This window comes from Trachurus japonicus, chromosome 7, assembly GCF_045865225.1.
Source record: "Trachurus japonicus isolate A0001 chromosome 7, Traja_1.0".
Lineage (NCBI taxonomy): Eukaryota > Metazoa > Chordata > Actinopteri > Carangiformes > Carangidae > Trachurus > Trachurus japonicus.
In genome coordinates this window covers 16237512-16261286 of record NC_140913.1, presented here as the reverse complement: position 1 = coordinate 16261286, position 23775 = coordinate 16237512, and the positions used below count along the sequence as shown (strand labels likewise).

General features: G+C 40.2%; 4 protein-coding genes and 1 pseudogene across 10 annotated transcripts; all 5 read right to left on the bottom strand.

Annotated features, from left to right (window-relative positions):
* Positions 1-1992, bottom strand: LOC146984464 (complement C1q-like protein 2). 2 transcript variants are annotated; one of them, XM_085781539.1, is made up of 5 exons: positions 1641-1989; positions 1211-1273; positions 659-742; positions 443-574; positions 5-332 (listed from the first exon to the last, which is right to left on the bottom strand). In XM_085781539.1, the coding sequence occupies exons 1-5, from the start codon at positions 1897-1899 to the stop codon at positions 49-51; spliced, it is 822 nt and encodes a 273-aa protein (XP_085637665.1). In that variant the 5' UTR covers positions 1900-1989; the 3' UTR covers positions 5-48. The 2 variants fall into 2 exon arrangements, with proteins under 2 accessions (XP_085637667.1, XP_085637665.1); XM_085781541.1 differs by lacking the exon at positions 1211-1273 and having other exon boundaries at positions 1-332; positions 1641-1992.
* Positions 1993-4204: 2212 nt separating this feature from the next.
* Positions 4205-7121, bottom strand: LOC146984463 (complement C1q-like protein 2; annotated as a pseudogene). The gene is made up of 5 exons (XR_015036148.1): positions 6856-7121; positions 6594-6665; positions 4947-5030; positions 4731-4862; positions 4205-4617 (listed from the first exon to the last, which is right to left on the bottom strand). The product of XR_015036148.1 is annotated as a complement C1q-like protein 2 (transcript).
* A 2000-nt stretch (positions 7122-9121) lies between these two features.
* LOC146984462 (complement C1q-like protein 2) lies at positions 9122-10822 on the bottom strand. Of its 4 annotated transcripts, XM_085781537.1 has the most exons (6): positions 10558-10822; positions 10343-10405; positions 10049-10120; positions 9730-9813; positions 9519-9650; positions 9122-9408 (listed from the first exon to the last, which is right to left on the bottom strand). In XM_085781537.1, exons 1-6 carry the CDS (start codon positions 10808-10810, stop codon positions 9125-9127), a joined length of 888 nt encoding a protein of 295 aa, XP_085637663.1. In that variant the 5' UTR covers positions 10811-10822; the 3' UTR covers positions 9122-9124. The 4 variants fall into 4 exon arrangements, with proteins under 4 accessions (XP_085637663.1, XP_085637661.1, XP_085637660.1 ...); XM_085781535.1 differs by lacking the exon at positions 10049-10120; XM_085781534.1 differs by lacking the exon at positions 10343-10405.
* A 1760-nt stretch (positions 10823-12582) lies between these two features.
* On the bottom strand, positions 12583-19057 carry LOC146984460 (uncharacterized). Of its 2 annotated transcripts, XR_015036147.1 has the most exons (7): positions 18792-19057; positions 18595-18636; positions 18393-18455; positions 17825-17908; positions 17609-17740; positions 16901-17495; positions 12583-12620 (listed from the first exon to the last, which is right to left on the bottom strand). XR_015036147.1 is itself a non-coding variant. In XM_085781533.1 (6 exons), exons 1-6 carry the CDS (start codon positions 19042-19044, stop codon positions 17212-17214), a joined length of 858 nt encoding a protein of 285 aa, XP_085637659.1. In that variant the 5' UTR covers positions 19045-19057; the 3' UTR covers positions 16777-17211. The 2 variants fall into 2 exon arrangements, 1 of the variants encoding a protein (XP_085637659.1); XM_085781533.1 differs by lacking the exon at positions 12583-12620 and having other exon boundaries at positions 16777-17495.
* On the bottom strand, positions 12854-14406 carry LOC146984461 (collagen alpha-1(VIII) chain-like). Its single transcript, XM_085781538.1, has 5 exons — positions 14148-14406; positions 13909-13980; positions 13587-13670; positions 13376-13507; positions 12854-13263 (listed from the first exon to the last, which is right to left on the bottom strand). Exons 1-5 carry the CDS (start codon positions 14398-14400, stop codon positions 12980-12982), a joined length of 825 nt encoding a protein of 274 aa, XP_085637664.1. The 5' UTR covers positions 14401-14406; the 3' UTR covers positions 12854-12979.
* Positions 19058-23775: the final 4718 nt, after the last annotated feature.

Below are 23775 nucleotides of genomic sequence, written 5' to 3'. Positions count from 1 at the left end.
TGCAGTGTGTGCACAGCTATAACACAGTGAATGAAAACAGTTTCCTGCTCACATGGTGAAAAGCAGATGACCGCTGAAGGTGCTATGGTGATTTACATTGTCAAAAATTCTGTGGTTGGCCCACAGACGCAAAAACACGACATCTCCCACCTCTAACAGCAGCGTGGCAGCATTAGCAGAAGTACCAAAGTGGTCTGTCTGATGCTCAGCTGCAGTAAAAATAAGCTGTCCGTTCTTGACCAGCCCAGCAGCTGAACCATGTGAAGGATGTCCACCTGCACTTATGTAGAACTCAAAGCGGTAGACTCCTCTCACTGGGGGGAGGAAAAAACCTGTGGGAGATATTGCCAGTTAATATTAGTGGGAAATTGTTTGTTGCAAGATCTGTCAACCAGGTTAAAGTAAAGACAGCAAAAATCTAAACATTTGTGAACTTGAATACCTGAGTTTGGGTTGTAGGCATTTCCAATATTTGTAACAACGTATCTGAAGGTCAGAGGAGTGTGTGTGTTAAATGGTCCCATGGTTCCTTCACCTGAAGCCAGCAGAGAGGCAGAGAAGGCCACCTGTTTGGCTGAGAGGGATTTATACTCAGTTTCAGTAAGTGGGTATTTATTTGCTAGTTGTTATAATGTAGCTTGTTTCCAAATGTACAAACCTTTACTCTCTCCCTTCAGAGCCTCCACCTGGTTTTCTGTCACATTTGTTCTGGTTTTAATGAGGGTCAGTTCTTCTGATTGTGCTGAAATCAGGTTAATAAAATAAATAAATAAAATTAAACAGTGGCAAGGAGAAATAAACAACAATATGACAGTTTTCCTGAAGGTTTAAAAACATGCATTGTTGAAATAAATGTCATGCTTAGTTGAGAATGCCTGCCTGGTATAAATGCATTTAGAAAATTCTAGTTGATGGTGCTTTTATAATTTTCAATATGTAATTTTGACATAAATGTTTTTCATTGCATAACATAAACTGTTGTTTCAGCTTTTCCATACCAGTCTTTTGCAACTCTTTTGCAAAAGACTGAATGTAAAGACTTGGTACAGGCAAACATTTATGTCCTTTGTGTATAAGCTGCTGTAGCGTGTCATTAGGCCTTAAAAAAGGCATTGGTTCCCGCTTCCATTATTTGTCTTATTCTTTCACTGCTTGACTTTCTGACTCTCTTGAACTGAGAAACTAACATAACACAAGGGTTAAAATATACCTTGAACCTGTTGCTTCAGACCAGTCTTTTGCAACTCCAGCTGTCTTAGTTGAGCTGCTTGTGCTGTAAAAAAAACAACAACAATAACAAAAAACCAAACAAATGACTCAATGTTAAGACAAAGTACAGGCAAAACATTTCTGTCCTTTGTGTATGAGCTGCTGTGGCGTGTCATTTTTTTGCTTCAGCTTTTCCAGACCAGTATTTGGCAACTCCAGTTGTCTCAGTTGAGCTGCTTGTGCTGTTAAAAAAAAAAATCCAAAAGACTTCATGTTAAGACATAGTAGGCTAGCCTACAGGCCAACATTTCTGTCTTTTGTGAATGAGTGTTTTGGCATGTCACTATTTAAAAAGAAAAAGGCATTGGTTCCCAGTGTTATTATCCCACATCATTTGTCTTATTCTTTCACTGCTTGACTTATCACTTTACCTTCATTCTCTCTCTGCAAGTGCCTTATCTCCACCTTCTGTTCAGCCAACAAGGCGCTCATCTCTCTCAGCACAGCGTGGATGTCTCCTGGGCAAACGTGTTGAGGGTCCGAGGTGTTTGCTGGTCTCCTTCCTTGGGATTCAGTTTGCTCTCCCTGTGGAATAATTTCGTTGTTGGACAGTTGGACAGTTTGAAGCTCTGCTGTGGAGAGAGAGCAGATCACCAGCAGCAGCAGCGGGAAAATCATCATCACCTCCATCCTCAGACTGGCAGTCTATGCTTTGTTCAGCTTTGAAGTTTCTGCGCTAATCCCAGCCTTAAATAGTGTCTTAACCTGATCAATCATTACCAGAAATTGTGTCATATTTGTGTCACTGGCATCTCTCCTGCATTGTCAGAGGTAGGTGGGTAGGTATTGTTACTCTTATTTTGTCAGTGTTACTGTGATTTGGATCATCCTAGGAATCCTTGCACTTGCATATCTGGACGTTTGGTTTGCTTTTGCATTTGGTCCATTCCTGGGATTACAAATGAATTAGTAAAGTTCCATCTCATTTTTTCTTTCAAAGCTTAAAACAGCTGATTAAAACTGCCTTCAGACAGCTCAGTTACTGAACAACTTGATCCTATATAGATGCTGAGGGAGTGGAGAGACAAAAAAACAAAGAACTTGTCATCTCCAACAGTTCAAACATGTATGACATACTCAGGTATTGACGTCCCTCAGGCCGAGACAAACCAGGACTTAAAGGAAGAGAAGTTTTAAAAACAAATTTCCTCTCTTTGCTTCCTCAATAAATCAGGTTGATAAAGTCATAAAACATGATATCAGTTTCAGCTGACCTGAGTGACCTTGACAAATCAAACCAAAAACAACACTCTAATATTTAATAGCCTAACATCTGGCAGATAAGGTGAACACTGGTGGGAATTAGTTTCAGGTGGTGATCTAGTCTACAGATATACAGACATTTTTAATTAACATGTCTCTTTCACAGGAAACAGTTCCTCGCATCTTCAAATCCTCTGTTAATCCAAGAACCATAATGAACGACTTCAGACCCGTGGCACTAACACCAGAGGCCATGAAGTGTCTGGAGAAGCTGGTTTCAACACATATTAACTCTGTGGTTCCAGACCCCCTTCAGTTTGCCAACTGCTCAACCAGATCAGTGGATGATGCAGCGGCTCTGGCTCTTCACTTCACCCTGCAACACTTGGACAGTCCCAACACATACAGTATGCACGACACCTGTTTCTGGGTTACAGCTCAGCCTTTAATACAATCCGCCCAATGAAGCACAGGAAACCCGCAGGGCTACTGCCTCAGCCCCAAACTTTACACACTTTACACATACGACTGCCCTTCCACCCAGGACAACAACATAATCATAAAGTAGGAATGAGTCATCATACAGGGACCTGGTTCATAGAAACACCATCTGTGGGGAGGACAGTGATCTTGTGCTCAACACTGACAAAACCAAAGAACTCAGTCTGGATTTCAGGAGGCGAACCCCCCCTCTCCTCCTAGGCTTGCACATCTCCAGGAGCCTCAGCTGGGCTAAAAACACTGCAACAACAGAGAAAAGAGCTCGGCAGAGGCTGCACTTCATCAAGGTGCTGGAAAATGCTGGACTTGGATGTCAGCCCCTCATCCAAGCCTACAGAGGACTTGTGTAAAGCCTCACCAGCGCCATCACAGTGTTTTACTGCAACACCACTCTGATGGAGCAGAAATCGCTGCAACGCATCATTAAAGCTGCAGAGAGGGTGATTGGCTCTGGCCTCCCCTCCATGGACACCATCTACACTCAGCGTTGCCGAAAAAAAGCACAGAGCATCCTCAGAGACAAACACCACCCAGCTCATGCTCTGTTTCAGTGGTGGACTCAGGCTACAACCTGAGACACTGCAGGCCAGTGAGCATCAGTGCTCACAGGGCTCGCCTCCATAAAAGATTTTTTCCGTCCACTGTCAGACTAGTGGCACAGGACATAAAGGAGGGATTGAATTACATCAGCCCATAACCTAGTAAAGGCTCCAACACTCAGGGGTTGGCAGGTTAGACTTCATACAACATGACCAGCTCTGGATCAAGTTAGGTTTAGCTAAAGTTGAGATTTTGTTGTTGTTTTGCACCAAATGAAGTAAAACTCAAGAAATATTTTTTAAATGTATTTTACTTATTTATTTGTTTTACATATCTTATGTATATTTGATTTATACAGTTTACATTGAAAGGAAAATTTTACTATCTGTTATATTATATTTTTATATTTACATTTCATAATATAAACTAATGCTAAATGTTAAAGAAATATCCAGAAAAGTGCTGCAAAGATATCTACTGTATATATTTTACACAAATGTAAGCAGTTAAGATTATGATGATACATTCTCTTATACATCTGAAATTTTGGCTTAGTATTTATCCAACATATTCATCATTTAGTACATAATCATCCGAACATATGAATGTACTGCTACACAGTGGAACAGAGGGAATATTCACAACACATGACCATTACAAGTTTCTGCTAAATAAAGTAAAAGCCAGTGTGAAGGACCACACAGTAAGATGACTACTCTGCTCCAGGAAGTAAAGCAAATTTTATATCAACATACACTGATACACTGCTGCAGTGTGTGCACAGCTATAATACAGTGAATGAAAACAGAGTGTTTCCTGCTCACATTGTGAAAAGCAGATGACTGCTGAAGGTGCTATGGTGATTTTCACTGTCAAAAATTCTGGTGTTGTGCCACAGCTTCAAAAACACGACATCTCCCACCTCTAACAGCAGCGTGGCAGCATTAGCAGTAGATCCATACTGGCCTGTCTGATGCTCATACGCAATAAAAATATGCTGTCCGTTCTTGACCAGCACAGCACCTGAAGCATATGAAGGATGTCCATGTGCACCTATGTAGAACTCAAAGCGGTAGACTCCTCTCACTGGTGCAATGAAAAAACCTGTGGGAGATATTGCCAGTTAATATTAGTGGGAAATTGTTTGTTGCAAGATCTGTCAACCAGGTTAAAGTAAAGACAGCAAAAATCTGAATAACATTTGTGAACTTGAATACCTGAGTTTGGGTTGTAGGCATTTCCAATATTTGTAACAACGTATCTGAAGTTCAGAGGAGTGTGTGTGTTAAACGGTCCCACATATCCTTCACCTGAAGCCAGCAGAGAGGCAGAGAAGGCCACCTATTTGGCTGAGAGGGATTTATAATCAGTTTCAGTAAGTGGGTATTCATTTGCTAGTTGTTATAATGCAGCTTGTTTCCAAATGTACAAACCTTTACTCTCTCCCTTCAGAGCCTCCATCTGGTTTTCTGTCACATTTGTTCTGGCTTTAATGAGGGTCAGTTCTTCTGATTGTGCTGAAATCAGGTTAATAAAATAAATAAATAAAATGAAACAGTGGCGAGGAGAATTAAACAACAATATGACAGTTTTCCTGAAGGTTTGCATTTACCAATAAAAACATGTATTGTTGAAATAAATGTCATGCTTTGTTGAGAATGCCTGCCTGGTATAAATGCATTTAGAAAATTCTAGTTGATGGTGCTTTTATAATTTTCAATATGTAATTTTGACATAAATGTTTTTCATTGCATAAAATATACCTTGAAACTGTTGTTTCAGCTTTTCCATACCAGTCTTTTGCAACTCCAGTTCTCCCAGTTGAGCTGCTTGTGCTATAAAAAAGAAGAAAAAGACTGAATGTAAAGACTTGGTAGAGGCAAACATTTATGTCCCTTGTGTATAAGCTGCTGTAGCGTGTCATTAGGCCTATTTAAAGGGATAGTTCAACATTTTGGCAAATTGGCCCATTGCCATAATCGCTATAGTCATAGCAGTAGGTTCGTTACCTTTAATTGTAGGTGTAAGCTATTTTTAGTACAGCGGAGCGCAGCAGCAGGCTGCTCAGAACTACGCTATGGAGGCTAAGGGAATTTCTTGGTTTCCCTCATTAAACTCATCAAATACAAAATCCCAAAACTCCACAGCGCTTTTGTAGACAAGTTGTGAGCTGCACAACCACCACGCTATGAGATAATGACGGAACGATACGAAACGGAGCCGTTTTCGAGGTAAATTCATACAAAACCGCTGATGCGCGTTGCGTTCAGGGACAGTTTTTCAGCAAGCAGTCTCCGTATTTACCCTGTATTTACCTCGAAAACGGCTCCGTTTCGTATCGTTCCGTCATTATCTCATAGCGTGGTGGTTGTGCAGGTCACAACTTGTCTACAAAAGCGCTGTGGAGTTTTGGGATGTTGAATTTGATGAGTTTAATGAGGGAAACCAAGAAATTCCCTTAGCCTCCATAGCGTAGCTCTGAGCAGCCAGCTGCTGCGCTCCGCCGTACTGAAAATAGCTTACACCTACAATTAAAGGTAATAACCTACTGCTATGACTATAGCGATTATGGCAATGGGCCAATTTGCCAAAATGTTGAACTATCCCTTTAAAAAAGGCATTGGTTGTCGCTTCCATCATTTGTCTTATTCTTTCACTGCTTGACTTTCTGACTCTCTTGAACATCATGGCTGTTCCTGAGAAACGAACATAACACAAGGGTTAAAATATACCTTGAACTTGTTGCTTCAGACCAGTCTTTTGCAACTCCAGCTCTCTCAGTTGAGCTGCTTGTGCTGTAAAAAACAACAACAACAACAAAACACCAAACAAATGACTCAATGTTAAGACAAAGTACAGGCAAAACATTTCTGTCCTTTGTGTATGAACTGCTGTGGCATGTCATTTAAAAAAAAAAAAAGGCATTTGTTGTGTTTTTCATGAAAAACAAGTGGATTATTCTAACTAAACCATTATCTGGGAGAGGTAAAGAACACCATTGCATTAAATATCTGTCAAACTGACCCACGAACGTCATGGCTGTTCCTGAGAAACAAACATAACACGAGGTTAAAATATACCTTGAACCTGTTGCTTCAGCTTTTCCAGACCAGTATTTGGCAACTCCAGTTGTCTCAGTTGAGCTGCTTGTGCTGTTAAAAAAAAAAATCCAAAAGACTTCATGTTAAGACATAGTAGGCTAGCCTACAGGCCAACATTTCTGTCTTTTGTGAATGAGTGCTGTGGCATGTCACTATTTTTTTTTAAAAAAGGCATTGGTTCCCAGTGTTATTATCCCACATTATTTGTCTTATTCTTTCACTGCTTGACTTATCACTTTACCTTCATTCTCTCTCTGCAAGTGCCTTATCTCCACCTTCTGTTCAGCCAACAAGGCGCTCATCTCTCTCAGCACAGCGTGGATGTCTCCTGGGCAAACGTGTTGAGGGTCCGAGGTGTTTGCTGGTCTCCTTCCTTGGGAGTCTGTTTGTTCTCCCCGTGGAATAATTTCATTGTTGGACAGTTGGACAGTTTGAAGCTCTGCTGTGGAGAGAGAGCAGATCAGCAGCAGCGGGAAAATAATTGTCACCTCCATTGTCGGACTAGCAGTCTATGCTTTGTTCAGCTTTGGAGTTTCTGTACTAATCCAAGCCTTAAATAGTGTCTTAACCTGATCAATCATTATCAGACGTTAATCATTAGAGGCAACGTACTTCTTACGAAATTAGTAATTTACAGTTAAATCATGTATGACATATTCAGGTATTGACCTCCCCCAGGCCGAGATAAACCAGGACTTTGTCACGTTAGGTTGAGAGCTGGACCCAAATGCAGACAGCAAGAAGAGCAGGTGTGGTGAAACAAAAGGTATTTATTGACTTAACTGACAAAACTCAGGTAGTGGAGCAGGAACACGGGCAGAGCAGGCCTGTGGCATAGGCAGTAGGCAGTAGGCAAATGCTAAGGGCGCCGTCCATCCAGGGGGCGCCAGCACCACAAATGGGATAGAAAAAAGTGTAATTTTCACTATATTTTTTATAACTAGTTGGTACTATTATTCTTAATACAAAAAATAATCCCACGTTAATTAAAAAAAAGTAATAATATGTTACAACATTACTCATGTCGCCTGCACATCTCCAGGAGCCTCAGCTGGGCTAAAAACACTGTAACGACAGTGAAAAGAGCTCAGCAGAGGCTGCACTTCATCAACGTGCTGAAAAATGCCGGACTTGGATGTCAGCCCCTCATCCAAGCCTACAGAGGACCTGTGTAAATCCTCACCAGCGCCATCACAGTGTTTTACTGCAACACCACTCTGGTGGAGCGGAAATCGCTGCAACGCATCATTAAAGCTGCAGAGAGGGTGATTGGTTTCTGGCCTCCCCTCCATGGACACCATCTACACTCAGCGTTGCCGAAAAAAAGCACAGAGCATCCTCAGAGACAAACACCACCCAGCTCATGCTCTGTTTCAGTGGTGGACTCAGGCTACAACCTGAGACACTGCAGGCCAGTGAGCATCAGTGCTCACAGGGCTCGCCTCCATAAAAGATTTTTTCCATCCACTGTCGGACTAGTGGCACAGGACATAAAGGAGGGATTGAATTACATCAGTCTATAACCTAGTAAAGGCTCCAACACTCAGGGGTTGGCAGGTTAGACTTCATACAACATGACCAGCTCTGGATCAAGTTAGATTTAGCTAAAGTTGAGGAGATTTTGTTGTTGTTTTGCACCAAATGAAGTAAAACTCAAGAAATATTTTTAAAATGTATTTTACTTATTTATTTGTTTTACATATCTTACGTATATTTGATTTAAACAAACAGTTTACATTGAAAATGCACTTGCTTTTTTCCTCAAAGGAAAATTTTACAATCTGTTATATATTATATTTTTATATTTACATTTCATTATATAAACTAATGCTAAATGTTAAAGGTGCCACATGTAAGAATGTGGCCAAAAACGGTTACTGCAGTCGAATTCAAAACACAGCGATCTCGTTTTTATCTCCCAGCCGTAGCGGCAGCTCAGTGGAAGCAGACTGGAGGCTGAAATGCCACTGACGCTGCTGTGACTGGGAGAGAGGGCCAGGTGGCGCAACATGCCAACACGTAAATTCAAAACATAAACATGATTTGCAGTCTGCAAAAAAAGATTTTTAATGCGATTACTCTGGCTGTACTATTGTTGTTGGTGAGTTGATCATGTTATATGAACATTACTCCTGAGTCTCCGTGACATATTAGGAGGGTTTGCTTTAGATTTCTTACATATTGTACCTTTAAAGAAATATCCAGAAAATTGCTGCAAAGATATCTACAGTATGCAGTTAAGATTATGATGATACATTGTCTTATACATCTGAAAATTTGGCTTAGTATTTATCCAACATATTCATAATTTAGTACATAATCATCCGAACATATATATTAATGTACTGCTACACAGTGGAACAGAGGGAATATTCACAACACATGACCATTCAAGTGTGAAGGACCACACAGTAAGATGACTACTCTGCTCCAAGAAGTAAAGCAAATTTCATATCAACATACACTGATACACTACAGCTATAATACAGTGAATGAAAACAGTTTCCTGCTCACATTGTGAAAAGCAGATGACCGCTGAAGGTGCTATGGTGATTTTGATCGTCATAAATTCTGGTGTTGGACCACAGCTTCAAAAACACAACATCTCCCACCTCTAACAGCAGAGTGGCAGCATTAGCAGAAGATCCATACTGTCCTGTCTGATGCTCCCACGCAATAAAAATATGCTGTCCGTTCTTGACCAGCACAGCAGCTGAACCATGTGAAGGATGTCCACCTGCACCTATGTAGAACTCAAAGCGGTAGACTCCTCTCACTGGTGCAATGAAAAATCCTGTGGGAGATATTCCCAGATATTAGTGGCAAATTGTTTGTTGCAAGATCTGTCAACCAGGTCAAAGTAAATACAGCAAAAATCTGAATAACATTTGTGAACTTGAATACCTGAGTTTGGGTTGTAGGCATTTCCAATATTTGCAACAACGTATCTGAAGGTCAGAGGAGTGTGTGTGTTAAATGGTCCCACAGTTCCTGAGCCTGAAGCCAGCAGAGAGGCAGAGAAGGCCACCTGTTTGGCTGAGAGGGATTTATACTCAGTTTCAGTAAGTGGGTATTCATAGTTGTTATAATGCAGCTTGTTTCCAAATGTACAAACCTTTACTCTCTCCCTTCAGAGCCTCCACCTGGTTTTCTGTCACATTTGTTCTGGCTTTAATGAGGGTCAGTTCTTCTGATTGTGCTGAAATCAGGTTAATAAAATAAATAAATAAAATGAAACAGTGGCAAGGAGAAATAAACAACAATACAGTTTTCCTGAAGGTTTGCATTTACCACTAAAAACATGAAATAAATGTCATGCTTCGTTGAGAATGCCTGCCTGGTATAAATGCTTTTAGAAAATTCTAGTTGATGGTGCTTTTATAATTTTCATTATGTAATTTTGACATAAATGTTTTTCATTGCATAAAATATACCTTGAAACTGTTGTTTCAGCTTTTCCATACCAGTCTTGTGCAACTCCAGTTCTCTTAGTTGAGCTGCTTGTGCTATAAAAAAGAAGAAAAAGACTGAATGTAAAGACTTGGTACAGGCAAACATTTATGTCCCTTGTGTATGAGCTGCTGTGGCGTGTCATTAGGCCTATTTAAAAAAGGCATTGGTTCCCGCTTCCATCATTTGTCTTATTCTTTCACTGCTTGACTTTCTGACTCTCTTGAACATCATGGCTGTTCCTGAGAAACGAACATAACACAAGGGTTAAAATATACCTTGAACTTGTTGCTTCAGACCAGTCTTTTGCAACTCCAGCTCTCTTAGTTGAGCTGCTTGTGCTGTAAAAAAAAAACAACAAGACAAAATACAGGTAAAACATTTCTGTCTTTGTGTATGAGCTGCTGTGGCGTGTCATTAGGCCTTAAAAAAGGCATTGGTTCCCACTTACATTATTTGTTTTATTCTTTCACTGCTTGACTTATCACTTTACCTTCATTCTCTCTCTGCAAGTGCCTTATCTCCACCTTCTGTTCAGCCAACAAGGCGCTCATCTCTCTCAGCACAGCGTGGATGTCTCCTGGGCAAACGTGTCGAGGGTCCGAGGTGTTTGCTGGTCTCCTTCCTTGGGAGTCTGTTTGCTCTCCCTGTGGAATAATTTCATTGTTGGACAGTTGGACAGTTTGAAGCTCTGCTGTGGAGAGAGAGCAGATCAGCAGCAGCGGGAAAATAACTGTCACCTCCATTGTCGGACTAGCAGTCTATGCTTTGTTCAGCTTTGGAGTTTCTGTACTAATCCGAGCCTTAAATAGTGTCTTAACCTGATCAATCATTATCAGACGTTAATCATTAGAGGCAACGTACTTCTTAGGAAATTAGTAATTTACAGTTAAAACATGTACAGTATGACATATTCAGGTACTGACCTCCCCCAGGCTGAGATAAACCAGGACTTTGTCACGTTAGGTTGAGAGCTGGACCCAAATGCAGACAGCAAGACGAGCAGGTGTGGTGAAACAAAAGGTATTTATTGACTTAACTGACAAAACTCAGGTAGTGGAGCAGGAACACGGGCAGAGCAGGCCCGTGGCATAGGCAGTAGGCAAATGCTAAGGCCATCGTCCATCCAGGGGGCGCCAGCACCACAAATGGGATAGAAAAAAGTGTAATTTTCACTATATTTTTATAACTAGTTGGTACTATTATTCTTAATACAAAAAATAATCCCACGTTAATTAAAAAAAAAGTAATAATATGTTACAACATTACTCATGTCGCCTGCACATCTCCAGGAGCCTCAGCTGGGCTAAAAACACTGTAACGACAGTGAAAAGAGCTCAGCAGAGGCTGCACTTCATCAAGGTGCTGAAAAATGCCGGACTTGGATGTCAGCCCCTCATCCAAGCCTACAGAGGACTTGTGTAAAGCCTCACCAGCGCCATCATAGTGTGGTACTGCAACACCACTCTGGTGGAGCGGAAATCGCTGCAACGCATCATTAAAGCTGCAGAGAGGGTGATTGGCTCTGGCCTCCCCTCCATGGACACCATCTACACTCAGCGTTGCCGAAAAAAAAGCACAGAGCATCCTCAGAGACAAACACCACCCAGCTCATGCTCTGTTTCAGTGGTGGACTCAGGCTACAACCTGAGACACTGCAGGCCAGTGAGCATCAGTGCTCTCAGGGCTCGCCTCTGTCGTGGAAATTCTCTGTTGCTGGTGAAGAATGAAATAGAGACTTGCCGGCGGACATGATTTTATTTCCTTGCAAGGAAAGGTCAGTTCAAACCCAAGTGGGTGATGGTAAAGAAAAGACAAAGACAATGGGGAGACCTAAACATTTATACTTGAGGAACGCCCCCCTCAGGTATATTCCACACCCCTTTGTCTGTTGCAGGGGTCAGCCCCCTACTCAGGATATCTTTTCACAGGTATTGGCACCGACATCCTGGAGTGTGATTAAGAGGTCTAATCAATGCACTTTAAAATACAAAAGGGTTTGAGTATATCATGAGGAAATGAGAGGTTGGGTGTCTCTGAAACTTGAAATGCAATTACAAGGTCTAGACATTAAAATACAAATGGGTAACAAACAAAAGAAGATCTGATACCTTGGAGGGAAAGCAGGGGGTAGGGACGTCACAAGTGATTAAAACAAAGGAATATTCAAATTTACCATTACACCTCCATAAAAGATTTTTTCCATCCACTGTCGGACTAGTGGCACAGGACATAAAGGAGGGATTGAATTACATCAGTCCATAACCTAGTAAAGGCTCCAACACTCAGGGGTTGGCAGGTTAGACTTCATACAACATGACCAGCTCTGGATCAAGTTAGGTTTAGCTAAAGTTGAGAAGATTTTGTTGTTGATTTGCACCAAATGAAGTAAAACTCAAGAAATATTTTTAAAATGTATTTCACTTATTTATTTGTTTTACATATCTTATGTATATTTGATTTATACAAACAGTTTACATTGAAAATGCAATTTTACAATCTGTTATATATTATAATTTATATTTACATGTTATAATATAAGTGCTGCAAAGATATCTTCTGTATATATTTTAAGCAGTTAAGATTATGATGATACATTCTCTTATACATCTGAAATTTTGTATTTTATTAGTTATTAGTATATTATTTAGGATTAGTATTTATCCAACATATTCATAATTTAGTACATAATCATCCAAACATATCAATGTACTGCTACACAGTGGGACAGAGGGAATATTCACAACACATGACCATTCAAGTTTCTGCTAAATAAAGTAAAAGCCAGTGTGAAGGACCACACAGTAAGATGACTACTCGAGAAAGTAAAGCACATTTTATATCAACATACACTGATACACTGCTGCAGTCTGTGCACAGCTATAATACAGTGAAGAAAACAGAGTGTTTCCTGCTCACATGGTGAAAAGCAGATGACCGCTGAAGGTGCTATGGTGATCTTCGTTGTCAAAAATTCTGTGGTTGGCCCACAGACGCAAAAAGACGACATCTCCCACCTCTAACAGCAGCGTGGCAGCATTAGCAGAAGATCCATACTGTCCTGTCTGATGCTCATACGCAGTAAAAATATGCTGTCCGTTCTTGACCAGCACAGCAGCTGAACCATGTGAAGGATGTCCACCTGCACCTATGTAGAACTCAAAGCGGTAGACTCCTCTCACTGGGGGGAGGAAAAAACCTGTGGGAGATATTGATATTAGTGGGAAATTGTTTGTTGCAAGATCTGTCAACCAGGTTAAAGTAAAGTCAAGTAAAGTAAAAATCTGAATAACATTTGTGAACTTGAATACCTGAGTTTGGGTTGTAGGCATTTCCAATATTTGTTACAACGTATCTGAAGGTCAGAGGAGTGTGTGTGTTAAATGGTCCCATAGTTTCTTCACCTGAAGCCAGCAGAGAGGCAGAGAAGGCCACCTGTTTGGCTGAGAGGGATTTATAATCAGTTTCAGTAAGTGGGTATTCATAGTTGTTATAATGCAGCTTGTTTCCAAATGTACAAACCTTTACTCTCTCCCTTCAGAGCCTCCACCTGGTTTTCTGTCACATTTGTTCTGGCTTTAATGAGGGTCAGTTCTTCTGACTGTGCTGAAATCAGGTTAATAAAATAAATAAATAAAATGAAACAGTGGCAAGGAGAAATAAACAACAATATGACAGTTTTCCTGAAGGTTTGCATTTACCACTAAAAACATGAAATAAATGTCATGCTTCGTTGAGAATGCCTGCCTGGTGTAAATGCTTTTAGAAAATTCTAGTTGATGGTGCTTTCATCATTTTCAATAGTAATTTTGACATAAATGTTTTTCATTGCATAAAAATATACCTTGAAACTGTTGTTTCAGCTTTTCCATACCAGTCTTCTGCAACTCCAGTTCTCTCAGTTGAGCTGCTTGTGCTATAAAAAAGAAGAAAAAGACTGAATGTAAAGACTTGGTACAGGCAAACATTTATGTCCTTTGTGTATGAGCTGCTGTGGCGTGTCATTAGGCCTATTTAAAAAAGGCATTGGTTCCCGCTTCCATCATTTGTCTTATTCTTTCACTGCTTGACTTATCACTTTACCTTCATTCTCTCTCTGCAAGTGCCTTATCTCCACCTTCTGTTCAGCCAACAAGGCGCTCATCTCTCTCAGCACAGCGTGGATGTCTCCTGGGCAAACGTGTCGAGGGTCCGAGGTGTTTGCTGGTCTCCTTCCTTGGGATTCAGTTTGCTCTCCCTGTGGAATAATTTCGTTGCTGGACAGTTGGACAGTTTGAAGCTCTGCTGTGGAGAGAGAGCAGATCAGCAGCAGCGGGAAAATAATTGTCACCTCCATTGTCGCACTAGCAGTCTATGCTTCGTTCAGCTTTGGAGTTTCTGCACTAATCCCAGCTTTAAATAGTGTCTTAACCTGATCAATCATTATCAGAAATTACGTCATATTTGTGTGCCACTGGCATCTCTCCTGCATTGTCAGAGGTAGGCACATAGGTAGAATATGATTACCCTTGTTTTATCACTTGTCTTGTGTTACTGTGATGGAGCATCCTCGGAATCCTTGCACTTGCACATGTGGACATTTGGTTTGCTCTTGCATTTGGTCCATTCCTGGGATTAAAAATAAATTAGTAAAGTTCCATCTCATTTTGTTTTTCAAAGGTTAAAACAGCTGATTAAAACTGCCTTCAGACAGCTCAGTTACTGAACCACTTGATCCTATGTAGATGCTGAGGGAGTGGAGAGACAAAAAAACAAAGAACTTGTCATCTCTAACTGTTCAAACATGTATGACATACTCAGGTATTGACGTCCCTCAGGTCGAGATAAACCAAGGGTGAATTCCAATTCCTATTTTAACCCTCAATCTTAACCCTTAAACTCAACCCTTAATCTTAGTAGCCCTACAAGTGTTCAGGGCTATTTTGTACCACCTTGCTTTTTGGGTGACATACTGCCGACCCTTTGCTTCTTTCTTCTCTCTTCTTTCTTGCTGTTTTTGGCTATACCTTTTTTGAGGCATATTGCCTTCTTCTCCGCCTCCTACCCTCCATGGCGCTGCGCGTTAATGTTTCCAAAACAAATAAAGTTATTGTTACCAGTACATTGTAAAGACAAAATATTTGTGATTATAAGTGAGTTGACAACTTGTTATATTTATCAGTATTATAATTTTATTAGGGGCCTCTCTGCGCCCCTCTTAATCATGGGCCCCTAGAATCCTTCTCCTTTTCCCCCGCTTTTCGGCGCCCCAGCTTCCAAGGGTGGTGTCGGAGAATCTCAATATTGTGGGCTATACAGCTTGAATTTGTCCCCCAACTTGTCCATTCTGAGTATCGGGACAGCACTAACATTTCGCGAGAGTGTGCATTTTTGAGATTGTCGGTTAACCTCTTCATGCAGAGGCCATTTTTGGCAATTTCCTAGAGATAGGAATTGGAATTTGGAATCAAAGTTCTAAAACCAAATTTTCTCTCTTTGCTTCCTCAATACATCAGGTTGATAAAGTCATAAAACATGATATCAGTCTTAGCTGACCTATCAAACCAAAAACAACACTCTAATATTTAACAACATCCGGCAGATAAGGTGAATACTGGTGGGAATATGTTTCAGGAGGTGATCTGACGTAATAAATGTTCTGTGCATTTATGGTACAACTGGATCTTGGACTTTCTTACAGATAGGCCACAGGTTGTGAGAAGGGGGAAGAAGGTTTCTGTTGAGCTCACAGTGAGCACAGGAACCCTGCAGGACTGCTGCCTCAGCCCCAAACTTTACACACTTAACACATACGACTGCACTTCCACCCAGGACAATAACATAATCATAAAGTATGCAAATTATGATACAACCATCCTTGGCATTTTTAAAGGGAGGAATGAGTCATCATACAAGGACCTGGTTCATAGAAATATAATCTGTGGGGAGGACAGTGATCTTGTGCTCAACACTGACAAAACCAAAGAACTCAGTCTGGATTTCAGGAGGCGAACCCCCCCTCCCCTCTACAGCCACTTACCATTAGAGGAACTGTGGTGGAGCAGACTGACAGCTATACGGTCAGGCCTGCACATCTGCAAGAGCCTCAGCTGGGCTAAAAACACTGCAACGACAGTGAAAAGAGCTCAGCAGAGGCTGCATGTCATCAAGGTGCTGAAAAATGCCGGACTTGGATGTCAGCCCCTCATTCAAGCCTACAGAGGACTTGTGTAAAGCACCCTCACTGATTGGCTCTGGCCTCCTCTCCACCATCTACACTCAGTGTTGCCGGGAAAAAAGCACAGAGCATCCTCAGAGACAAACACCACCCAGCTCATGCTCTGTTTCAGTGGTGGACTCAGACTACAACCTGAGACACTGCAGGCCAGTGAGCATCAGTGCTCACAGGGCTCGCCTCCATAAAAGATTTTTTCCATCCACTGTCGTACTAGTGGCACAAGACATAAAGGAGGGATTGAATAACATCAGTCCATAACCTAGTAAAGGCTCCAACACTCAGGGGTTGGCAGGTTAGACTTCATACAACATGAATAGCTCTGGATCAAGTTAGGTTTAGCTAAAGTAGAGGAGATTTTGTTGTTGATTTGCACCAAATGAAGTAAAACTCAAGAAATTCTTTTAAAATGTATTTTACTTTTTTTTTTTTTTTTTTTTTTACATATTTTATGTATATTTGATTTATACAAACAGTTTACATTAAAAACGCACTTGCTTTTTTTCCTCAAAGGAAAATTTTACAATCTGTTATATATTATATCTTTATATTTACATTTCATTATATAAACAAATGCTAAATGTTAAAGAAATATCCAGAAAAGTGCTGCAAAGATATCTACTGTATATATTTTACACAAATGTAAGCAGTTAAGATTATGATGATACATTCTCTTATACATCTGAAATTTTGGCTTAGTATTTATCCAACATATTCATAATTTAGTACATAATCATCCGAACATATGAATGTACTGCTACGCAGTGGAACAGAGGGAATATTCACAACACATGACCATTCAAGTGTGAAGGACCACACAGTAAGATGACTACTCTGCTCCAGGAAGTAAAGCAAATTTCATATCAACATACACTGATACACTGCTGCAGTGTGTGCACAGCTATAATACAGTGAATGAAAACAGTTTCCTGCTCACATTGTGAAAAGCAGATGACCGCTGAAGGTGCTATGGTGATTTGCACTGTCAAAAATTCTGGTGTTGGACCACAGCTTCAAAAACACGACATCTCCCACCTCTAACAGCAGCGTGGCAGCATTAGCAGAAGATCCCAACTGTCCTGTCTGATGCTCATACGCAATAAAAATATGCTGTCCGTTCTTGACCAGCACAGCACCTGAAGGATGTGAAGGATGTCCATGAGCACCTATGTAGAACTCAAAGCGGTAGACTCCTCTCACTGGTGCAATGAAAAAACCTGTGGGAGATATTGCCAGTTAATATTAGTGGCAAATTGTTTGTTGCAAGATCTGTCAACCAGGTTAAAGTAAAGACGGCAAAAATCTGAATAACATTTGTGAACTTGAATACCTGAGTTTGGGTTGTAGGCATTTCCAATATTTGTAACAACGTATCTGAAGTTCAGAGGAGTGTGTGTGTTAAATGGTCCCATAGTCCCTGAACCTGAAGCCAGCAGAGAGGCAGAGAAGGCCACCTGTTTGGCTGAGAGGGATTTATAATCAGTTTCAGTAAGTGGGTATTCATTTGCTAGTTGTTATAATGCAGCTTGTTTTCAAATGTACAAACCTTTACTCTCTCCCTTCAGAGCCTCCACCTGGTTTTCTGTCACATTTGTTCTGGCTTTAATGAGGGTCAGTTCTTCTGATTGTGCTGAAATCAGGTTAATAAAATAAATAAATAAAATGAAACAGGGCGAGGAGAAATAAACAACAATATGACAGTTTTCCTGAAGGTTTGCATTTACCAATAAAAACATGTATTGTTGAAATAAATGTCATGCTTTGTTGAGAATGCCTGCCTGGTATAAATGCATTTAGAAAATTCTAGTTGATGGTGCTTTTATAATTTTCATTATGTAATTCTGACATAAATGTTTTTCATTGCATAAAATATACCTTGAAACTGTTGTTTCAGCTTTTCCATACCAGTCTTTTGCAACTCTTTTGCAAAAGACTGAATGTAAAGACTTGGTAGAGGCAAACATTTATGTCCTTTGTGTATGAGCTGCGTGTCATTAGGCCTATTTAAAAAAGGCATTGGTTCCTGCTTCCATTATTTGTCTTATTCTTTCACTGCTTGACTTTCTGACTCTCTTGAACTGAGAAACGAACATAACACAAGGGTTAAAATATACCTTGAACTTGTTGCTTCAGACCAGTCTTTTGCAACTCCAGCTGTCTTAGTTGAGCTGCTTGTGCTGTAAAACAACAACAACAACAACAACAACAACAAAAAACAAACAAATGACTCAATGTTAAGACAAAGTACAGGTAAAACATTTCTGTCTTTGTGTATGAGCTGCTGTGGCGTGTCATTTTTCTTTTTCTTTTCCATACCAGTCTTTTGCAACTCCAGTTCTCCCAGTTGAGCTGCTTGTGCTATAAAAAAAAAGACTGAATGTAAAGACTTGGTACAGGCAAACATTTCTGTCCTCTGTGTATGAGCTGCTGTGGCGTGTCATTAGGCTTTAAAAAAAGGCATTGGTTCTCACATTATTTGTTTTATTCTTTTACTGCTTGACTTATCACTTTACCTTCATTCTCTCTCTGCAAGTGCCTTATCTCCACCTTCTGTTCAGCCAACAAGGCGCTCATCTCTCTCAGCACAGCGTGGATGTCTCCTGGGCAAACGTGTCGAGGGTCCGAGGTGTTTGCTGGTCTCCTTCCTTGGGATTCAGTTTGCTCTCCCTGTGGAATAATTTCGTTGTTGGACAGTTGGACAGTTTGAAGCTCTGCTGTGGAGAGAGAGCAGATCAGCAGCAGTGGGAAAATAATTGTCACCTCCATTGTTGGACTAGCAGTCTATGCTTTGTTCAGCTTTGGAGTTTCTGTACTAATCCGAGCCTTAAATAGTGTCTTAACCTGATCAGTCCTTATCAGACGTTAATCATTAGAGGCAACGTACTTCGCGGAATTAGTAATTTACAGTTAAAACATGTATATGACATATTCAGGTATTGACCTCCCCCAGGCCGAGATAAACCAGGACTTTGTCACGTTAGGTTGAGAGCTGGACCCAAATGCAGACAGCAAGACGAGCAGGTGTGGTGAAACAAAAGGTATTTATTGACTTAACTGACAAAACTCAGGTAGTGGAGCAGGAACACGGGCAGAGCAGGCCCGTGGCATAGGCAGTAGGCAAATGCTAAGGGCGCCGTCCATCCAGGGGGCACCAGCGCCACAAATGGGACAGAAAAAAAGTGTAACTTTCACCTATATTTTTATAACTAGTTTGTACTATTATTTCTTAACTGACTTGTGTAAAGCATTATCACCAGCGCCATCACAGTGTTTTACTGCAACACAACTCTGATGGAGCAGAAATCGCTGCAACGCATCATTAATGCTGCAGAGAGGGTGATTGGCTCTGGCCTCCCCTCCACCATCTACACTCAGCGTTGCCGAAAAAATCACAGAGCATCCTCAGAGATAAACACTAACCAGCTCATGCTCTGTTTCAGTGGTGGACTCAGGCTACAACCTGAGACACTGCAGGCCCTGGATCAAGTTATTTAGCTAAAGTTGAGGAGATTTTGTTGTTGTTTTGCACCAAATGAAGTAGGCTAAAACTCAAGAAATATTTTTAAAATGTATTTCACTTATTTATTTGTGTTACATATCTTATGTATATCTGATTTATACAAACAGTTTACATCAAAAAAGAATGTGCTGACTTTTTCCTCCCCAAATGAAAATTTGATGAACTACATGTTATTGCTCTTGTACTATTTATTTATTCATTGTTGCCATTTTACAGTTTTTCTCGATTGCTAAGACACATTTCTCGAAAGCTTCTCTCATTTTCTCTAAACTGTGAACACAAACCCCAATTTTCAAGCTACATTCACAAAACCTCAGACTCTTCTTGCAAAACCAAACTTTCACCTCAAAACAGTTCAATCTGTGCCCAAAACTGAACTTTGTTGTCAAATCGTGCCCAGAGTCAATCAAAATTAAAAACACTACTGAGCAGCCACTAAACACTACAAAACACAACGCTCAGCACATGAAGCTGTAGAAATAAATGTTTATCGTTCACTGTAGGCTAAATGCATGTTGCAAAACAAAAAACCTGTGCATTTACACTGTAGCACTTCTCTCCTTCCCTTTCTTTCACCAGCCTCCTTCCCTCCCTCATCCTTTCTTCCTTCACCCTGTTGTCTCTCATCTTCTCCTCTTGCAAAACAAAAAACCTGTGCATTTAGCACTTGTACATAGTACAAAAAAAAGAAGTACAAAAACCAGAAATCTTGTGCATTTACACGTAGCACTTGTACAGTACAAAAACAAACAGAAATCTTGTGCATTTAGCACTTGTATACAGTAAGTCTACATAAAAATAAAGTACAAAAATATAGAAATGAGAAGTGCATTACTCAGCCACAGCATCATTTCTCTGTACTGGATCAGGCCACAGGACTTCATCCTGAACTAGCTTACAGTATATGTGCCCTCACATCATTGGACACAAGTGTTATCAATTTTGAGTTGTTGTGTTCAACTGGTGAAACTTGTGCTTTACTTGTGTTTGACTTTTGCCACCTGTGCTCAGCATTATGCAACACAGGTGCATCACAATGAAAATGTGTTGGTAAGTTGTGTCTAAACAGGTGAAAAGTGCTGATGGTTTTGCCAAAAGAGTGACTGATTCAATCAGTGGGTTCAGGCAACTGAGAATTTGGTTCAGACAATAGGGTTTAGTGTTTTAGCAATTGAGAAAAACTGTAATAGATAGAAGATAGATAGAAATACTTTATTGTCCACCGCAGTGGAAATTTGTCTTCGGCCTCTCCAAGACAACAAAGCATAAGACAATCAAAGCACTCCACATCATACACATAAAAGACATAGAAACAAGAACAAACTGAAATGTTGTGCAATTCCATATTGCACAACAAAAATTGACGACGTAAAACACATTAAACTCACTTTTAAGAATAAAACAGTCACGCGGAGAGGCACAGGATCAGCAGCTGAGCCACGCCCCCAGTATTAGTAGTGGGTATTAATTTGCTGGTTGTTATAATGCAGCCTGTTTTCAAATGTAGGTCTAACATTATTACACTTGTTTTGTCACTTGACTGTGATTTTGAGCATCCTAGGAATCCTTGCACTTGCATATCTGGACGTTTGGTTCATCCCCGGGATTAGAAATTAATGAGTTAAATTCCATCTCATTTTGTCTTTCAAAGATTAAAACCACTGATTAAAACTGCCCACACTGAACAACTTCATCCTAGATGCTGATGGAGTGGAGAGGCAGCAAAACAAAGAACTTATCTCCAACTCTTCAAACATAAAGTATATTAATGTATTGAGCTCCCTCAGGCTGAGATAAACCAGGACTTACAAAGAGAAGTAATAAAAATGTTTTTCTGTCTTTGCTTCCTCAATAAGTCAGCCAGGTTGATAAAGTCTGCTTTTCAAAAGCAACAACATAATGCCACAATAACATACACTGGTAGGCAATCAAGTCATAAAACGTATGGTATCAGTCTCAGATGATCTGAGTGACCTTGATAAGCCAAAGCTGAAACAAAAAACAACACTCAAATATTCAATAACATCCGGCTGATAAGATGAACAATGATGGAAAATTGTTTCAGGTGTAATAAATGTACTGTTTAATGGCAGTACAAGCCCTGATCTACAAGTTATCAGCTGCATTACTGCAACCATGTCCACGTGTTTTCAGCTTACTGACAACACAACAACACTGGAAAAAATCTGCTGTGGAATTACATGACTAGCTAGCACATCAGTGGATGTTAGTGATGAGCAGTTAATCTGGACCACACTCATTTGAGAAATGAAATGCTGCCACATCTGAAAATAAAAGTAATATGATTCATAAAAAAAAAACTGAACTTAGCTTCACATTTTAGTTGTAAAATGCACAACAGGAGAAATAGTCAATTACTGTACACAGTCTGTTCAATGATAATCAATAATCAAAGGGCTGGTATGTGAATGCCAAGATAGTTTGCCTTTTTTAATGTGACCTTCCCAACGAGCAATAAACGTCCAGATATGCAAGTGCATTTAGAGGTTGGAGAGGTTTGTGTTTCTGTGTCTCGAACATGGAGAAAATCTAAAATATCAGGTTAAGTTTGTAGCAGCACTGGAAGAGTAAAGACTACACTGTATTTTGCACTGAACTTAAGAGATCAACCTTGGCCTCAATTTACGTTACTACAATGCAGCTGCAATAAAACTGCAATAATTTTCTCGCCCATAAGCGGAAGAACATCTAAAACATGAAATCAGAAAATTACCAAGTAACTCTGTTATCAACCTTGTGCAGTCATTGAAACTCTCATGTGTGGATGTTTACTGTGGTGTTTTCAGGTTTGTTGGTGCACTTTATAGACAATAAATGCCTACAAAAAGCCTATAAACAGTCCTCAGCTATAAAACGCTACAGACTCTCATCATATCACTCTAAGTTTACTACTTCATTGTTTCAGGCCATCTCTCTTACCTCATGGCAAATGAGCATAAAGGTCTTCAAAGACATTATAGAGCAGCAGTACTCAAATACAAATCTTCAAGGGCCACAAAGATGTTTTTCAATGGCTCGAAGGTCCATTTATTGAGGTCAGTCAGGCCACATGTGATATATTGTACTGCAATATTCAAAAGATGTCCTTTTTATTCAAAACAACAACAAAAATATGCACTTGAATAAAATATAATTTTCATTTTGACAAAATTAAAATAAATATTTGAATAAAACAAGAAACGCCACCTGTCATGGAACTAAAACAAATATATTAGGAGGGGGTTAAAAATCAAGCATGCTAAAATCAAATCAAATGTTCAGTTTAGCAATCAGTTTAACAAAAAAAACAGCACCTCCATAGAGTCCTTTGGTAAACAAACATATCAAGATCTCAGGAATCAGTGTAATGAAAAACCATTTAACATTCTAAATGTGTCAGTGTGAAACACTGCTTAATGAGAGAAATGGCATCTTGTGTCTAGGGATGCACATGATTAGCCGTTAACCGATAACAAGAACTTTGACCGATTAATACTATCAGTTATTTTTATTAGCTCCTTATGTGTCAACTCATGGGGGTGTGTCGACACGTGCAGCTCATGTGAGCTCAAGTGGGAGCTATCACCTTGTTGGCAGAGCAGGTGAAAGGAGACAGTGGAAGGTCTTTCTTGCTCTCTTACAGCAGATGCATGACCGGGAGTGGGAGGCAGCACCAGCAGCGCATCTCCCTGTGTTTTGCTTTGGTTTTAGTATGGTTTTGTTCCCCGTGTCCTTATTAGTAGGTTTTGTTGTTTTAGTTTGGTCTGGAGATTCCCAGTAGTCCTGTTTTCATATTGCTGGTTTTCCTAATAAGTTTGGTTTCTTTTATTAGGCAGTTTAATCTGAGGAGAGCACTGCGTGTGACGGTCATCGGCTGGCTTAGTGACTCTCCTCTCTTTTGTTTAGTTTGGCTGGGAACTCTAGCCTTTTTGTTTTTTCCTTTTGCTTATTATACCTTGTTGATGTGTTTCATTTAC

Coding starts and splice junctions, on each gene's coding strand:
- LOC146984461 (XM_085781538.1), bottom strand. CDS start 14,400: ATGGAGGTGACAATTATTTTCCCGCTGCTGCTGATCTGCTCTCTCTCC. Junction 13,671..13,908: donor GCTGAAACAACAGTTTCAAG/GTATATTTTTAT, acceptor ACCTGATTTCAG/CACAGTCAGAAGAACTGACC. Junction 13,508..13,586: donor TCTGAAGGGAGAGAGTAAAG/GTTTGTACATTT, acceptor AATCCCTCTCAG/CCAAACAGGTGGCCTTCTCT.
- LOC146984462 (XM_085781537.1), bottom strand. CDS start 10,810: ATGGAGGTGACAGTTATTTTCCCGCTGCTGCTGATCTGCTCTCTCTCC. Junction 10,406..10,557: donor CTTGCAGAGAGAGAATGAAG/GTAAAGTGATAA, acceptor TTTTTTTTACAG/CACAAGCAGCTCAACTAAGA. Junction 9,651..9,729: donor TCTGAAGGGAGAGAGTAAAG/GTTTGTACATTT, acceptor AATCCCTCTCAG/CCAAACAGGTGGCCTTCTCT.
- LOC146984464 (XM_085781539.1), bottom strand. CDS start 1,899: ATGGAGGTGATGATGATTTTCCCGCTGCTGCTGCTGGTGATCTGCTCT. Junction 575..658: donor TCTGAAGGGAGAGAGTAAAG/GTTTGTACATTT, acceptor AATCCCTCTCAG/CCAAACAGGTGGCCTTCTCT. Junction 333..442: donor TGCCTACAACCCAAACTCAG/GTATTCAAGTTC, acceptor TATCTCCCACAG/GTTTTTTCCTCCCCCCAGTG.
- LOC146984460 (XM_085781533.1), bottom strand. CDS start 19,044: ATGGAGGTGACAATTATTTTCCCACTGCTGCTGATCTGCTCTCTCTCC. Junction 17,909..18,392: donor TCTGAAGCAACAAGTTCAAG/GTATATTTTAAC, acceptor ACCTGATTTCAG/CACAATCAGAAGAACTGACC. Junction 17,741..17,824: donor TCTGAAGGGAGAGAGTAAAG/GTTTGTACATTT, acceptor AATCCCTCTCAG/CCAAACAGGTGGCCTTCTCT.